General features: G+C 32.1%; 1 protein-coding gene and 1 long non-coding RNA gene across 3 annotated transcripts in view; one reads left to right on the top strand and one right to left on the bottom strand.

Annotated features, from left to right (window-relative positions):
• The window catches only part of LOC145739058 (uncharacterized), a 239,962-nt gene that overhangs the window by 18,856 nt on the left and 205,883 nt on the right, over window positions 1-15,223 (bottom strand). The gene's annotated exons all lie outside the window — the stretch shown is intronic.
• trh (PAS domain-containing protein trachealess) overlaps window positions 1,779-15,223 on the top strand; it is a 145,907-nt gene continuing 132,462 nt past the window's right edge. Inside the window, exon 1 of one of the 2 annotated variants that reach the window (XM_081993835.1) lies at window positions 1,779-2,141. In XM_081993835.1, coding sequence (XP_081849961.1) covers window positions 1,933-2,141 — 209 coding nt within the window. In that variant the 5' untranslated portion in view covers window positions 1,779-1,932. The remainder of the gene's footprint in view (window positions 2,142-15,223) is intronic. The other variant, XM_081993836.1, reaches the window with a different exon arrangement.

The raw sequence follows: 15,223 nt of genomic DNA, 5'->3' as shown, positions 1-15,223 counted from the left end.
AAAACAATCCTGAATACCTGCACTTCTACCCCAAAAAATTATTCCATATTTTAATATGGATTCGTAATTTGCAAAATACAATATTTTCATACTTTTCTCACCCATATACTTGCTAATCACTCTAATGCCATAACAAACGGAGTTTAATTTTTTAATTAATTTATTCACGTGAAAAGACCAATCCAAATGCTGATCCACCCACAGACCCAAGAACTTTGTATTCTCTGTTACAGGAAAGCTGTCACTTCCTATTTTTACATAATTGGTTTTTTCCAATGTGGACTATATATCGAATACTGCAGGAAAACGTTTCTAAACCCTGATTTTTGCAACTTTAGAGCGTGGTTTGACAGTTTTGACGTTAGTGACAGTTGTCATGTGATTGTAGAACACTATTTAGCTATACGGTTATGTGACAAATGCCAAATAACTTTCATAAATCTCAAAAACACGTTTTATATCAAATACTGCAAGCAAACGTTCCCAAATCCTGATTTTTGTGACTTTAGAGCATGGTTTGACAGTTTTGATGTTAGTGACAGTTGTCACGTGATTGTATAACACTATTAAGTTAGACGGTCACGTGACAATAATTTGGAGAAATAACTGTCATAAATCTCAGAAACACGTTTTATATCAAATACTGCAAGAAAACGTTTCTAAATCCTGATTTTTGCAACTTTTGAGCATGGTTTGACAGTTTTGACGTTAGTGACAGTTGTCACGTGATTTCAGAAGGCTATTTAGCTAGACTATGAAGTGACAATTGTCAAAATAACTGTTAAATCTCAGAAAATCGTCTTGTTTCGAAAACTGTGTTAAAATGTAATTCTTGCAAATTCTAGTAAAATTTTGACAATTCTGACAGACATAACGTGGTAACTATTCAATAAACTGAAAAAATATATGCAAAGTTTCACAACCAACATAATGGCAATAACGTAATTAAAAAACGGTAGATTATATACAAAAAAACAGAAGAACGGTAGAAGAACTACGAAAACCCGTAGATATACCGTTTTAACGGTAGACCTGACAACATTGTATATCAAGGCTGAGCTCAAGTGGTCTGGTGTTGTAAGGACTAGCTAAAGGTTATTTTAAACTTAGCTGAAAATAGTGCAAAAATCAATTTGCCAACGAACGGTGCGGTGAGACGAAAATCCTAACATACGAAAATAAATGAGTAGGTAATTCGTTTCAACGAACTTATATAGAACATATCTCTCCAACTCCAAACATTTTTCAATCCTTTAATATCGGTCAATGATAAACTTTGAGAATTGCTGATTTATCGCCTCACAAAACGTACAGTCTATCCATCCCCGACCTATATGATGGATTAAGTCGTTCTCTCGATGACCTTAATTGGATAATATCATTTGTACCGAAAAACGTTGCTGGCGCAGTTTTGCAGCATCGATTATAATGAATCTTGATGGAAATTGACTACGTAAATTTTGTCAGCCACATACAATTTTTCTTTGAATTAAATACGTAGGATATGGAAATTATGTTATGGTAGCTTTCAGTCTTTTAGTAATTAAATCGTAAGTATTGACAGAAAAGTTTCAGTAATATGGTGAGTAATGAGGCATAACTAGCTACAAGCGTGTTATATACCTAACTACTATATAATAAGTCTGGAATATATACGCATTAAGTTAGCCAAAAGCGTCTAGACGTCGTTGCGCCCGCTCGTCCCGCCTGGAGGCGGGACTTTACCGGGACAGTGCCTGCAAGTCGCCGCCTTCTGGTTCAGCGGCTCATTGAGCGCTGTCACCGTTTTCTACCCATCAATGGCCGTGACTTCGCGACCGCCGATACACGAGCCTCTTGTTCATCCGCATCCGACGCATACGTTTATGTACGACACACGGGAGTGGTGACTCGACGCTAGTGCGAGTGCCAGTGCGAGTGGTTTGTTACTCTATGCACACGAGTGCTTCTGTGACTGTGGGTACTCGCGGCTTCGAGCTGGATCATCCGGGCGGTTTTGGCGCGTCGCCCTGGGCGGCCGTCCTGGGCCACCACGCTGCCGCCTCTATCATGCAAACGGGCGAACCTCACGCTTATGGTGCCCCTCATCATCCTGGCGGACCCATGGATCTTCATATGCCTCAGGCTTTTCCTTATTACCGGTAAGGCTACTGTTAACACTTTCGCACCCTATCAAGTGCCTACAACAAAAGTAGTCACTGCAACTTAAACTAAAAAATTGTTTGCTAATAGATTCAAGCATATTCTACAATAAATTTCAGAAAATTTATCTCTGTCGGAAGTATTTAAACTCAACACATATATTATCGAAAGAAAAGAAAATTTCATGCACCACTTGTTGATTCCTTCTTCCATTAGCACCCACATTATAATGCATAATAGAATTATTAATGAAGAGCTTCGTTGTTTCGTTAGGACTGTAGGTCCCACGTTATCCTAGAAATGTATCAGACATAGTAGTACCAGATTGGTTTTGTGTATGTTTTATGTCAGCTTTTTATTGTATGCTAGTTTTAGGGCACAATAATGACATACATACGCCGAACAGGTATTACAAATTATCCGTTTTGAGTTTGGATTTTGACCAGCATGAATGTCAAATTTCTATTTTTCACACATTGAATTGTTGATGTAATTTACCATTTTTTTAATTTAATTTGGTTACCCATCAACAAAATTAGTCACAAAGTTCCAAAGGTTAAACAACTTAATAACGCTTTATATACTAAAATACTTAAATAATTGTGTCCAAACAATTGCTTATTTTTACTCAAAATTCGTACTTTTTATTATTTTATTATTTCTAGTCAAAGTCGAGTTACTTAAATTTTACCGTTAGAATATACTATGTTTAAGCGTTTCTAACTGTTAATCCACAAACGTCCTATTTATGTTGTCGAAAAATTATAGGGTGAATAAAATTGATGTTTAGTTTACGATAACGTCGATAACTAGTAGAGGGCGACACTTAGGGCAATTTTAACTGAGGAGAACTTTGAATTTGACAGATCGACTAATTTGAAGAAAATTAAGTTAAGTATACTTTATTTGAAATGGATAGAACGTATTGTTCATGAGATATTTGCTTCCTAACAATTTTCTGAGATATTTAAATATGGTCTTTATGGCCAACAATGATAGTATCTATGATGAATTACGTATCCAGGATACATCAATCAGCCAACCAACCACCAATAATATTTGACTGTTTGACTTGTTTTTAAACAAATTTACGTTTACATAAAATCTGGAAAAATATACTTTTCTTCAACTCCATCGAAGAAACGCCCTGTACAGGGTTATTGATTGAATTTACACAATCCCAATACAAGTTTTATTTTTAGTTTTAGAAGAAAACTTTCTATACGAAAGTGGTAGATACAAAGGTCTACTATATTTCTAGATACATTTTATCTATACAGCGTGTCTCAAATTTACGTGGTTGACCAAACTTACCTTTTTTTAAATGGGAATTCAGATTCTAGGCTAAATTCTAGGCCTATTTGACTAATATGTTCTGTATCGATATTTAGTTGTTTTCTATCTATTAAACTCCATTGATTGTTCCATTTTAGTTTTAAAAGAAAACTTTCTATATGAAAGAGATAGATACAAAGATATTTCTAAATAAATTTTAACTACAGAGTGTCTTAAAAAATCGAAACTTGTACGACACAAATTGTTCCTTAGCGTATTTGATTTCAAACCGAAGGGTAAACCGCTGGGGCATTATGGTGTAACTTTAGGAATTAATGGGGATTACTGGAGGACATCAGTATTTTGAAAACTATTAATAAAATTGGGAACGTTTAAATTATATTGTATAAAAAAATCATGAAATATTTTTTTCTATACATCTACCATTCAAATTTAAACATAAATAAAATAAATAAAGTTTGGTAATTTCAATGAATTCCGTTGGAAAAGAATGAAAAATTTTTAATTTTGTAATTTTACTTTTAAAAAATCCATTGACGTATAAAACTCTAGAAAAAATTTGTTTTTGAACATTAAACAAAAGAATACACCAAAAAAATTACGCCCTCTAGTGGCCAAACGGTACCATTAACCAACCGACTTTTGTACGTCAATGGAAAGCTCAATTCATTGGCTGTCCATCGACATATAAAAGTACTACAAAGTGTTAGAAATACGCGTGGTATTTACGGCTTACAGACAGGGTGCGTCAGAAACACTTTTTGACTGGTTAGGGCTAATTTGACCCTAGAAAATTAGGAAAACACGGTTACCTGAGCTACTAGGGCAACTAAAATGTAATTCATATAAATTTCTTGACAAACGATTTTGGAAATGACAATTTTCGTAAGGGTCAAATTTGCCTGAAACACCACCACTATCTCAACGAATTTTGCGTTATGTTGGCCAGTTAGTGCAAGCGAAAATCGACCTTAATGATTTTATTTCTACAGTTTTGCTACAGCTCTAAATTTGACACTCACTGTGCTCGGTTATCAGGGTCGTACCGTAGTGGTTACAGTCAACAAAAACGTTTAGTTAGATTTGGAGCCCTCTGGCGGCCAAACGTATATATGGCCCTATCAACACAAACGGCCATATTTTTGGAAAGCCCAATATATTTTCTATCCATTGACATATAAAAGTATATTCAAAGTGTTGTAAATAAACGAGTTGTTTGACAATAAAGACAGTTTTGACGGAATTTGATAGCTACTACTTTAACCTTCAATAACTATCTATTTCTAAACGTTTCCTGATATGCACAAATTAAAATTATTGTTAGAATATGTCTAGAATTTGACGTAGAATTCAAAAATGCAATAATATACAAGGTGTCCCATTTAAACTAAGCAGCATATCTACATCCAGTTAAATCGTTGCCGCATTTTTTCTTATTTTTACTTTTTTTTATTAAAAAAGGTTTTTTTAGACTCTCCAGTCGTGGTAATTCAGAAAATTAGTGGGTATTGTTAGGTGAGATTAGTTATTCGAAATTATTAGGAATTAGTGTACAAAATTGTACTCAGCGATTTACCCCTCGTTTCAAACCGTTTAAAATAATGCCAACTTTGCAGGTTTAATGTTTATTTATAACTTAATTAAATTATGCTTACTTGAAAAACATCATTAAATTATAATTAAAAAATAACATACAACGTGTTATTTAATACATTTTTCCGTCGACCGTGTATAATAACAGACTTAAAAAAAAATAAAGTTTGGTTACCCACGTAATTGTGAGACATAGAAACAAGAAACATATAGATAAAATATATCTAGAAATATCACTTTCGTATGGAAAGTTTTCTTCTAAAACTAAAAATAAAACTTGTATTGGGGTGGTCTAAATTCAATCAATAACCATGTACATGCAAAATCAGCATTCTATTAAAGGAAGTTTTATATAGAATATCAATAATTTGATGGCACTGGTTCACCTTGTTCATTTTCATAAATTTGAGACACTTGTATATTTTAAAATACTCCTGTTCTTGCAGAAAATTGTTTGGAATTTTGTTGAAATTAGTCAGTATCTGAATTTCATCGCTCAAAATTGTTACTGCGAATAAAAAAGTTGTAAGGTATTATAGTCAAGATTAGGGTTAAGTTTTCAAATTTTGATTCAGTGTCAATACCTAGGGATTTAATAATCAAATTAATTTTGAAAATGTTATAAACTTTACCCCCCTTGTATTTCGAAAACTAGCAACATTTTATTCAACATACACGAGGCACCCTGTATCTGTTACACATAGGTACACAGGGTGCTCCGTTAAAAGCTTTTTCAGCAAAGACATTTTGATTTCAACTTTCAGATGGCCTATTTAGTTCTTAGTAAGGCAATAAACAATTGAAAAAAACCACAAAAACATCAAAAAATAATATTTTTCAAACTAAACTTATAACTTAGGCAAATTAGTACAATAAATAATTTTTTTAACTGAATTTTATAAGGTAATTAAAACATCAAGACAATAACAAAAATTAAATATTTTCAAGAATCGTTAAATTTTAGACACAATTGTTTATTAAACTAAATTAAATTGTTTAAAAGTAATTTATAACCTGAAAATACGTGTTTCTACAAAGTTTAGTTTCATGTAAATTGTCATATTCTGCTTGTCCTTGTGAACTAAACTATTAAACGATTGATTTTTGTTGCCTATATGTGCTTTAAAATTGATTAATCACAAATAGTAAGAATTTTTAATTTGAATCAAAGTACACTTTAATACTAATAAAATAGCAAACAAAAAATCATACGTAAAGTAAGATTAATCTCAGTAAGAATGTTAAGAGAAATTATTTGGAACAATTAAAAATAGCCAATTTTAATTAAAATATTATTAAGAACACAATAATATGACGTGTTACTTCACCTATTATAAAGCATCTTATACTTATAATCACATGAACAATATAGTGGAATAGTTATAGATTTGTAGTTTGTTTTGTTAAACTTGCAAGTAGGTATATTAAAACAAATAAATAAAAAAATCACGTTTATTTATAAGGGATTAAACTATTTTAATTAATTAATCGAATTAATCCCTAGTAGCAACTTGAGTTTCTTTTTTTCTACAAAATTAACTTATCGCAGAAAGAACATTAGGTAGACTATTGTGTCCTTGTATGGCATCTTACACAAGAGTACACTGACTGAATCGTTTTCAGTCCCATATATTTTCTCCTAGAAGACAGGTATTGGATACATTAACATATTACATTGTTAACATTAGTAAACTGAATGCAAATATCTTAATTCAATATGAAAATTTTCATATCGATGCTAATATACATAACATGCTAGAAAAAGGCAATTATATGTGAAATTACAATTTTGATATGGATTATGTCGAGGATGATGTATTATTCAGTTCTACTAAGAATAAAGGCAGTTACTTGGACCTTTTGGACTTTGATGGTATTTAGTTAACTAAAGTAAGTTAAATAAGTAAAATTAATTAAGTAAGTGAACTAAAATTTAAAGTGAGAACACTAATTCAGAGAAGATTGAATATTAGTTGTTTCCTCGGTTGTTTCAGTTTAAATTGTACTTGTATGAGCTTAATTTTGGTATCACACTTAAGTTCTGTTGCAAGCCTAGATACAACCTTATAAAACCTTGATTCATAATTTAGTTTGGTTGGGTGGTTGTGGGTTAAAGGTATCTAAGTTTCGTACCTCTTTAATTTGTTTTGGTAATGCATTAAATTTGCTTAAGCCCCTGTTTAATACAGTATCAAGCATTTGGGCAGTGTTGCACTTTTGTGACAAGATAAAATCACCTGATTGTCTAGTTTGATGTTTGATGACTATGTACAGGGTTATTGATTGAATTTAGACCACCCCAATACAAGTTTTATTCTTAGTTTAAGAAGAAAACTTTCTATACGAAAGTGATAGATACAAAGGTCTACTATATTTCTATATAAATTTTATCTATACAAACAATCCATCTCCAAATGAAAATCTACATCTCCAAAACAATAATTTTAATTTATGCCTATTAGGAAAAGTTTTTTCTTGGTTTTTGTGTTTTGCCGTGTTATACAAGGTTTGTTCTAAGAGTGGGTGAAAAAAAACTATAAAATATATATCATACAGGATGGTCAAAAAAAGAGCTCAAGACGTCAGTTCTAAAAAAGGACGTTTGTCAAATTAAACACTCCTTTTGTCTGATTCTCTGTTCAAAATTAAGGTAAGTTTGTATTAGGTCACTTATTTGAAAAATTTATTCTTTAAATTGATGTCAAAATCGAGTTATTGAAGGTTAAAGTAGTAGCTGTCAAATTTTCTTTATTATCAAACAACTCGTTTATTTGCAACAATTTGTATTTATATGTCAATAGATAGAAAATAAAATGGGCTTTCCAAAAATATGCCGTTTGTGTTGATAGGGTGCTTCGTTTGGCCGCCAGAGGGCTCCAAAGCTAACTAAACGACTTGACTGCAACCACTTTAACTTCTTTGAGGGATTTTTTTTAAATCGGTCAGGTACGGCCCTGATATTTGGCGCAAACCTAGCACAGTGAGTGTCAAATTTAGAGCCGTAGCAAAACTGTAAAAATGAAATCATTTAAGTCGATTTTCGCTTGCACTAAGTGGCCAATATAACGCAAAACCCATTGGAATAGTGGTTGCTTTTCAGGCAAATTTGACCCTTACGAAAAAGTTTTTCAAGAAATTTCTATGCATTACATCGTAGTAGACCTAGTAGCTCATGTAACTGTGTTTTATTAATTTTTCAGGGTCAAATTAGCCCTAACCAGTCAAAAAGTGTTTCTAGGGCACCCTGTCTGTAAACCGTAAATAACACGCGTATTTGCAACACTTTGTTTTTATGTTTATGTCGATGGACAACCAATGAAATGAGCTTTCCATTGACGTAGAAAAGTCGGTTGGTTAGTTGTACCGTTTGGCCACTAGAGGGCGTCAACTTTGACCAATTTTTTTTGGTGTATCCTTTGGATAGCCAATAGAATGAGCTTTCTAAAAATTTTCCAATTTGGGTTGATACGTTAGACCGTTACACGGTTTGGCCGCTAGAGAACGTCAAAGTTGGCTATTTTTTTATGGCTTTTTTCGTGCATACTTTTGTTCAATCGTCAATAACTCGTTTATTTGCACCATTTTTAGTAGTGTTTTATACGTCAATGGATAGCCAATGCAATGAGCTTTGTAACAGTCTCCCAATTTGAATGGATAGGTTAGACGGTTCGGCCGGTAGAAGGTGTCAAATTGACTAATTTTTTCATGACTTTTTTGGTGCATTCTTTCGTTCAATCGTCAATAATTAACTTATTTGTCACACTTTGTATAAACTTTTATATTCCAATGGATAGCCAATGAAATAAGCTTTCTAGTGACGTATACAAGTTGATGGGTTAGGGGTACGGTTTTGTCGCTAGAGAACGTCAAAATTTTGAATAGTAAAATTACAAAATTCAAAATTTTTCATTGTATTCCAACAAAATTCATTGAAATTACCAAATTTTATTTATGTTTAAATTTGAATGGCAGAATGATTTTATAATTTTTTTTTGTAATATAATTTAGACGTTCCCAATTCTATTAACAATTTTCAAAATACAAATGTACCTCCAGTAATGCCCATTAATTCCTAAAGTTTGTACACCATAATGCCCCAGCGGTTTACCCCTCGTTTAGCCGTAACACACCAACAAAAACTTTAAACGTGCAAGTTTACCATAAATGTATAGAGGGATTGAAGTGCACATTTAGGATACTTTGCCCACATTAAACATTCTTTAGCAAATATCTCCCTTTTGAAGCATTTAAAGACAAAATAGTTTCTCTGAGGTTTTGGTAATGTATAATTAAACTAGCTACAATTTTTCTCTTTAGAATTTTGCTGAATTCTGTCTAGGAAGAGAAAATACAGGAGGTTGAAAGTGTTTTTCGGGAACTCACAGATCTTGTCTTAGTGATCACAACATAACTCATTTCTGAGACCTTTGGTAGAGTTTTGGGTAGAGAATTGAACTACCTACAATTTTTCCTTCTAGACATTTTCTCAATTTTTCAAAAAAATACTATTGGTTCAAAGCTTGAAAATGTTTGTTTCATGCACTCAGGTCTTGTCCCCTATAATTGATACTTACAAATATAATAAAAGTAATTTGAAGTTCGAGAAACTTAATGAGAACAAGAATAAACCGTATTCCTTTCAAGAAAGAAAGCAGTTAAATTACTCTGAAAGCAATTGAATTACTTTGAAGTAATTCAACTGCTAAAAAACTGTAACATCAATTACCAATTGCAACTACTTTTGTTTAGTAATTGAAAAATTGACTACAATTATTGTTTTTGAAAAGTAATTCAATTATAGTAGTTCAATTACTTGAAAGTAATTGAATTTCATTTTTCAATTAAAGTGATCCAACTATAGACAGTTTTGCCTGTAGAAACATATTTTTGAAAGAAGAAACATATTTTTTTTCAAAAATACCTATGGCGAAGGAGGTTAGGTTAGAGCATAAAATTCAACCGATTAATGTATTAAAATATTATATTTTTTAAATTGTCTATAAATAAGTAAATACAAATAAAATAACGGAATGTATTCTATAAAATAAATCATATAGTAGACAAATGTTTCACCTGTGTGATTCGTCTTTTAGAAGTAGAACATTCCTTGACATTTTGAATGTGAGTAAAAGAAAATGTAAGTTAGCGAACCTTAAACAAACTAAACTGGATTCCCACAAATAAACTACTATGGCAATATGTGGAAAACGCATACAATGTGTTGGTTTTTTGTTCAAGGGCATAGAAGGCACTTTGCTAGTTACAAATTGGGAGATGTCGCTCCACTTTGAAACGGTATTAGACCGTTGGGCTCCGTGAAGAAGCCGAACACTTTTTGCTACAATGTGCTAATCAGCCTGGCGGAATAATAAAGCAACAAAAATTGAAGAAGCGTTTTTGTTTGAAAAAGCGACTGCGGTCGTCAGATTGAGTAGCTGTTTTGACCTTATACGTCTCCCGACCGAGTGGTGCTCTTTTATAATATCAGTAAAAAATCGGCGGAAAATGTATTATTAAATCGGCGACGGGATCAAAATGTGCTATGCGAATTATCTTATTTAAATTTTAATCGATGCTAATTTGAACGCTGCTAACCGATTTCATTGCTCCAGCCAGATACACAACACTTAAATGAACGAATTTCTCATTTATTATAAATTATTAATTAGTTTTGGATCATTATTTCCGATCGACGTTCTTACCGTTAAGCATTCATTTATTTTGTCACTTTTTTCAAGAAATATTACAAACATCTGCGTCATCAATAAAATTTTTTCAGCGTCTCAATGTGCTGAAACATATAAATAACTATTAAATGAAAATCCTCCAATACGGTTATAAAGCCCAAAAGAAAGAGGGGCTGAAAAATCAAATTCATAATAGTACAAGCTGTTACGACGAACACAAATTAATGCAGCAGCGCTACTTTTGACTCAATGAGTTTAACAAAGTGGCGCGTGTAACTCACTAGGGGAGAGAATCCACTGTTTTAAAGTATAATCAACATGCTGCGAAAAAAATCATACTTGCAAATTTTTGATCGGGCCCTTCGCAGCCCGTAAAGACATTAGCCTCTTACATTTACACCCCTTGAACTTAAAAAACTCGGCCCCACCCTATAAAAATTCGTCGCCCGAATTTATTCTAAAGGAAAATTACAGGGAATGCCTGCAAGCCTTTAATTTAAGACCTTTTTCTTATTTCATTGTACCCCACCTCAAATATAGCCTCCAAATTCTCAAGAAAATTCATTATTAATTCCCAAATGCTGAACAACTAATCTGTAGTATGTCGGTGAGACATATCAGATTAAAAACGCATTAAAACTAGTATTTTTTATTCAGTCTGTGAAAGAAGGCTTATGATTGGGGTAAGGGGTTGAGGGTAAATATAAAAATTAAATAAATTGAATTAAGTTATTAAGTCCTGTTGAGTGTACTGTTTGATCTAAAGGGTGTTTCACATAAGCAATCAGTGTACAAACTCACTGACACTCCATGCAATCGTTTATAAAATCTACCCTAGTCTTCTTACTCCTAAATCTCCTTATAATACCATAAAATCTTTAAGCAATCCGTTTAAATCTCGGTCAAAACAACAGGATTTCCTCGCAATCTTCTTCAAAATCTTTAAAAATCTCAATCGGAAGGAGAGGCTTGCGATGTATTTCGCTTGTTTCCCGCATCTTAGTATCGTTCTGATTAAAACTAACTAAACTACATTTTGCATCAAAAATAACATTCCTGATAATAAGTCTTCTCGAGATGTCAAAGAAAATTACACTTTTCAAAGGACAAAGCAGATAATTAATTTTATTTACGACTAGCATGGTAATGATCCATTACATAGCTTCTTTTGAGTTACGTAATGATCGTTTTTACCACACTAGTGCGATAATATTTGATTTTATCACACTAGTGCCATAAAATCTCTTATTACTTAACTCAAAGTTAGAGTTAAAAAATGACTAATTTATGTGCAGTTTGTAGATAAAATATTATACATTACCCTTGTGGTATGGCAAAAACCTCGTCATAACAATACTTCCCACTCGTGACTATAAAAATACTCATACCACACTAGTACTGTAAATAACTATTCCTGATATTAGTAAAATAAGAAAAGTTCTTCATAACTACTACTACTACGTAGCACTACAACCTATTGTGGGTCTTGGCTGCCTTGACTATCTGCCTCCACCTGGAGCGGTCCTGGGTCATCTCCCTCCATTCTTGCTGGGCTACACCAAGGATAACTAGATACTTAATGATGTTATCTCTCCATCTGAGCCTGGGTCTTCCCAGTGGTCTTTTTCCTATTTTTGCCTCTTCCCATACCCGTTATATTAGGCGATCGTTTTAACTTTTAGAGATGTCGGTCATATTTTCGGTGCGGCAACCATTTATTTGTTTGTGTGTATTTGTCCTTTTGTTTAGCATATACAGGGTGTCAGTTTTCAAGCCCCACCATGGAAATCTCAACTGAAATCATGAAAAATTCCGAGTATTATACATTTTAAAAGTTTTTATTTTTTTGCAAAATGTATTTGATGACGACTATAAATAAATGGCATGTTCCCATTGCCACTTTTTCTCCTTTACAAAGTGGCATCATATCATTGAAATCCGATGTTTCGGTTTTTTACCATCATCAACTTTGATTTGACCAAAACTGGTTTTTTAAATTTTTTGAATAAAGCTATTTTTTCTACTACTTTGATGTGTTATATTTTAAGTTACAATTTAGTGAAAATAACAGTTGAACCATTCTTTATTAAGTCATTTAATAATTAATCACGTGACATTATTGCCATTTTCAAACCGTTCTGACCTTTTTGTAATCGAATGTTATTTATATGGCACTTTTCTGACTTGGTCCTGATCTGATTTATTTGACTAGTGAAAATAAATGTCATTTTACCATTGTTACTTTTTCTCCTCTACAACGTTGCAAAATCCAACCATCAGTTTTTTTGTTTTTGTTTTGGGTTTGGGGACGCCATGTTAGATTTCCATTTCTTTAAAATGTTTTTTTCCTAGTGTCATGGATACAGGGTGCCTTGGATATGATATATCAATCAACAATTAATTATTACTTTTACAAATTAATTTTATAAATGACAATAATATCCACGTGGCCTAGTGTCATTTCACCTAACAAAAAATTGTTAAGATAATGTTGTTGTTGAAAATTCTTACTCGGCTTTCTTTTAGTAAAATAGTGAACTACGAATTACCTACATATTAAAAAATATCTCGAACAATCAATGATATACAAGTTCTTGGAAAATTTTTGGATTACAGTTTGGCTTTATAATTATTATCAGTTCAACACACGGCCCTGTTTGTTCATTTCAAAATTGTTAGGACGTGACTGCTTAATCAGAGAATAGGACTAGACTTTTAAATATTAATTAGTTTTAAATAATAAGGCAACCAATAAAAACTGTCAAGTACCAGTTATTTATTATGAATAATATAAATAGTACGTCATAATGGTAAAAACTTGAAGCGATAAATTATTTAAAACTGCAACATTAATTAATTGCGTTATTGAAAATGGTGGACAGCATTTTATGGAAGAATACTCGAACAATACTGTAAATTTAAACTTTGGTTTGTTAGTTTCTTTCATTGTTGACAAATTGAGCAACTTAGTACTTTAAAAAAAAACGAATATCTCGAAAACGGTGAGAGTTACGAAAATTATTTTGCAAACGATCATAATTGTTCATAACAATTTTCTGCATCCAGTGAACTAGGTTTACACCAACTTAAAACCGGGTAAATGCAGTCACAACCGGCAGAGCGTTAGTTTCAAATTTAACTGTTTTTTTTAAATTTTGTGATTAACCTGTGTTGCGTCAACACGAGGTGAGAGAAGAACTTCAAAAATGACTGAATGAGCAGAATTTTCAAACTTTTGTAAGCAATTTCAAAAAAAAAGTAAAAAATTCGAATTTTTTGGAAAAGATTAGAATTGCGGAAATTTTGCAAGACTATATGTTCAGAATGACTTTTTGCACCCAGTACCCAGTGGACTAGGTTTACACCCACTTAGAACCGGGCAAAGGTGCTCACAACTGCCAGAGCGTTAGTTTCAAATTGAACGGTTTTTCTTTTTGTTTTTTGGACACCCTGTATATGTTCAATCGTGTTTCGGTCAGCACGAGATGAAAGAGCAGTTCAAGGCAAACATTTTGAGCTTTTTACAGTCGCTGAAACCTTAAAAATGTCGAAGATTCGGAATTTTCTAAATTTGATGCGGAATTTTCAAAAAATAAGTGAAAAAAAAATCTAATATCCCAAAATCACGGAAATTTTTTTTCTGCACCTGAAGGACTAACTTCAGTTTACCACATAATTAATACTTTGTTGTTTTATGCAGTATTTCGAACTTTATAAACAACAAAAAATACATTAAACCATAATGTAATGATTACAGAATAAAAGGAAAGAGAAATATAAAAATTACTAGATATTTATCGTTCTTTTACAATCAATTTGGAGCTTGTCAACTTTTTATTGATCATTATAAAATTTTCATTTTCTCTGACTTTTTATTTAAATTAATTTTCCAGAACAGATTTTTACAATTCAATTTGGTCTCTTTTCTTGGCAAGCTCTTTTTTGTATATTAATCGTTATTCGCCATATATCTTCATATATCAAGTGAAATCAATATTCCTGATTTTGTACATCTCATACTAACATTGCCTACTGGTCAAAAGATAACTTACGAATTATATTAGTAATGAATATTATCACTTTACTGGTGATATAAGCTAAAAAAAGGTATAAAGATCTTTATTTTTGCAATACATAATTAAAAAAACTGAATGATTTGTTTACATTTTCTGTTTCTTTAACTTGACTAGATTTTAGTAATATCATTTTTTCTTTCAATTTTTTTACTTACTTCTGGCAACCTCTCAACTACACCTTCTGTCTTATGGTTAATGATAGAAGTAATATGTTTTCTGGAAAAAATATTGAAAACAAAATATCAAAACAGTTTGCGATAAAAAAAAATCATTTGTTCAGAGTTCAGGAGGTTCAAAAAAACAATTTTTTATTTACAAATCACGCTCCAAACATTGCAGTTTGAGTAATTGTTTAAAAGATAGTAAAACAGTATTAATTTGAGAATTTATTTAGCGCCCTGTAATGCAAAAACGAAGCACACACAGAAT

The sequence above is a fragment of the Ips typographus genome, linkage group LG16, assembly GCF_016097725.1.
Source record: "Ips typographus isolate SLU linkage group LG16, UJ_Ityp_2.0, whole genome shotgun sequence".
NCBI classification, from domain to species: Eukaryota; Metazoa; Arthropoda; class Insecta; order Coleoptera; family Curculionidae; genus Ips; species Ips typographus.
Note: the sequence above shows the minus strand (reverse complement) of the source record. Positions and strands in the feature narration are given on the sequence as shown.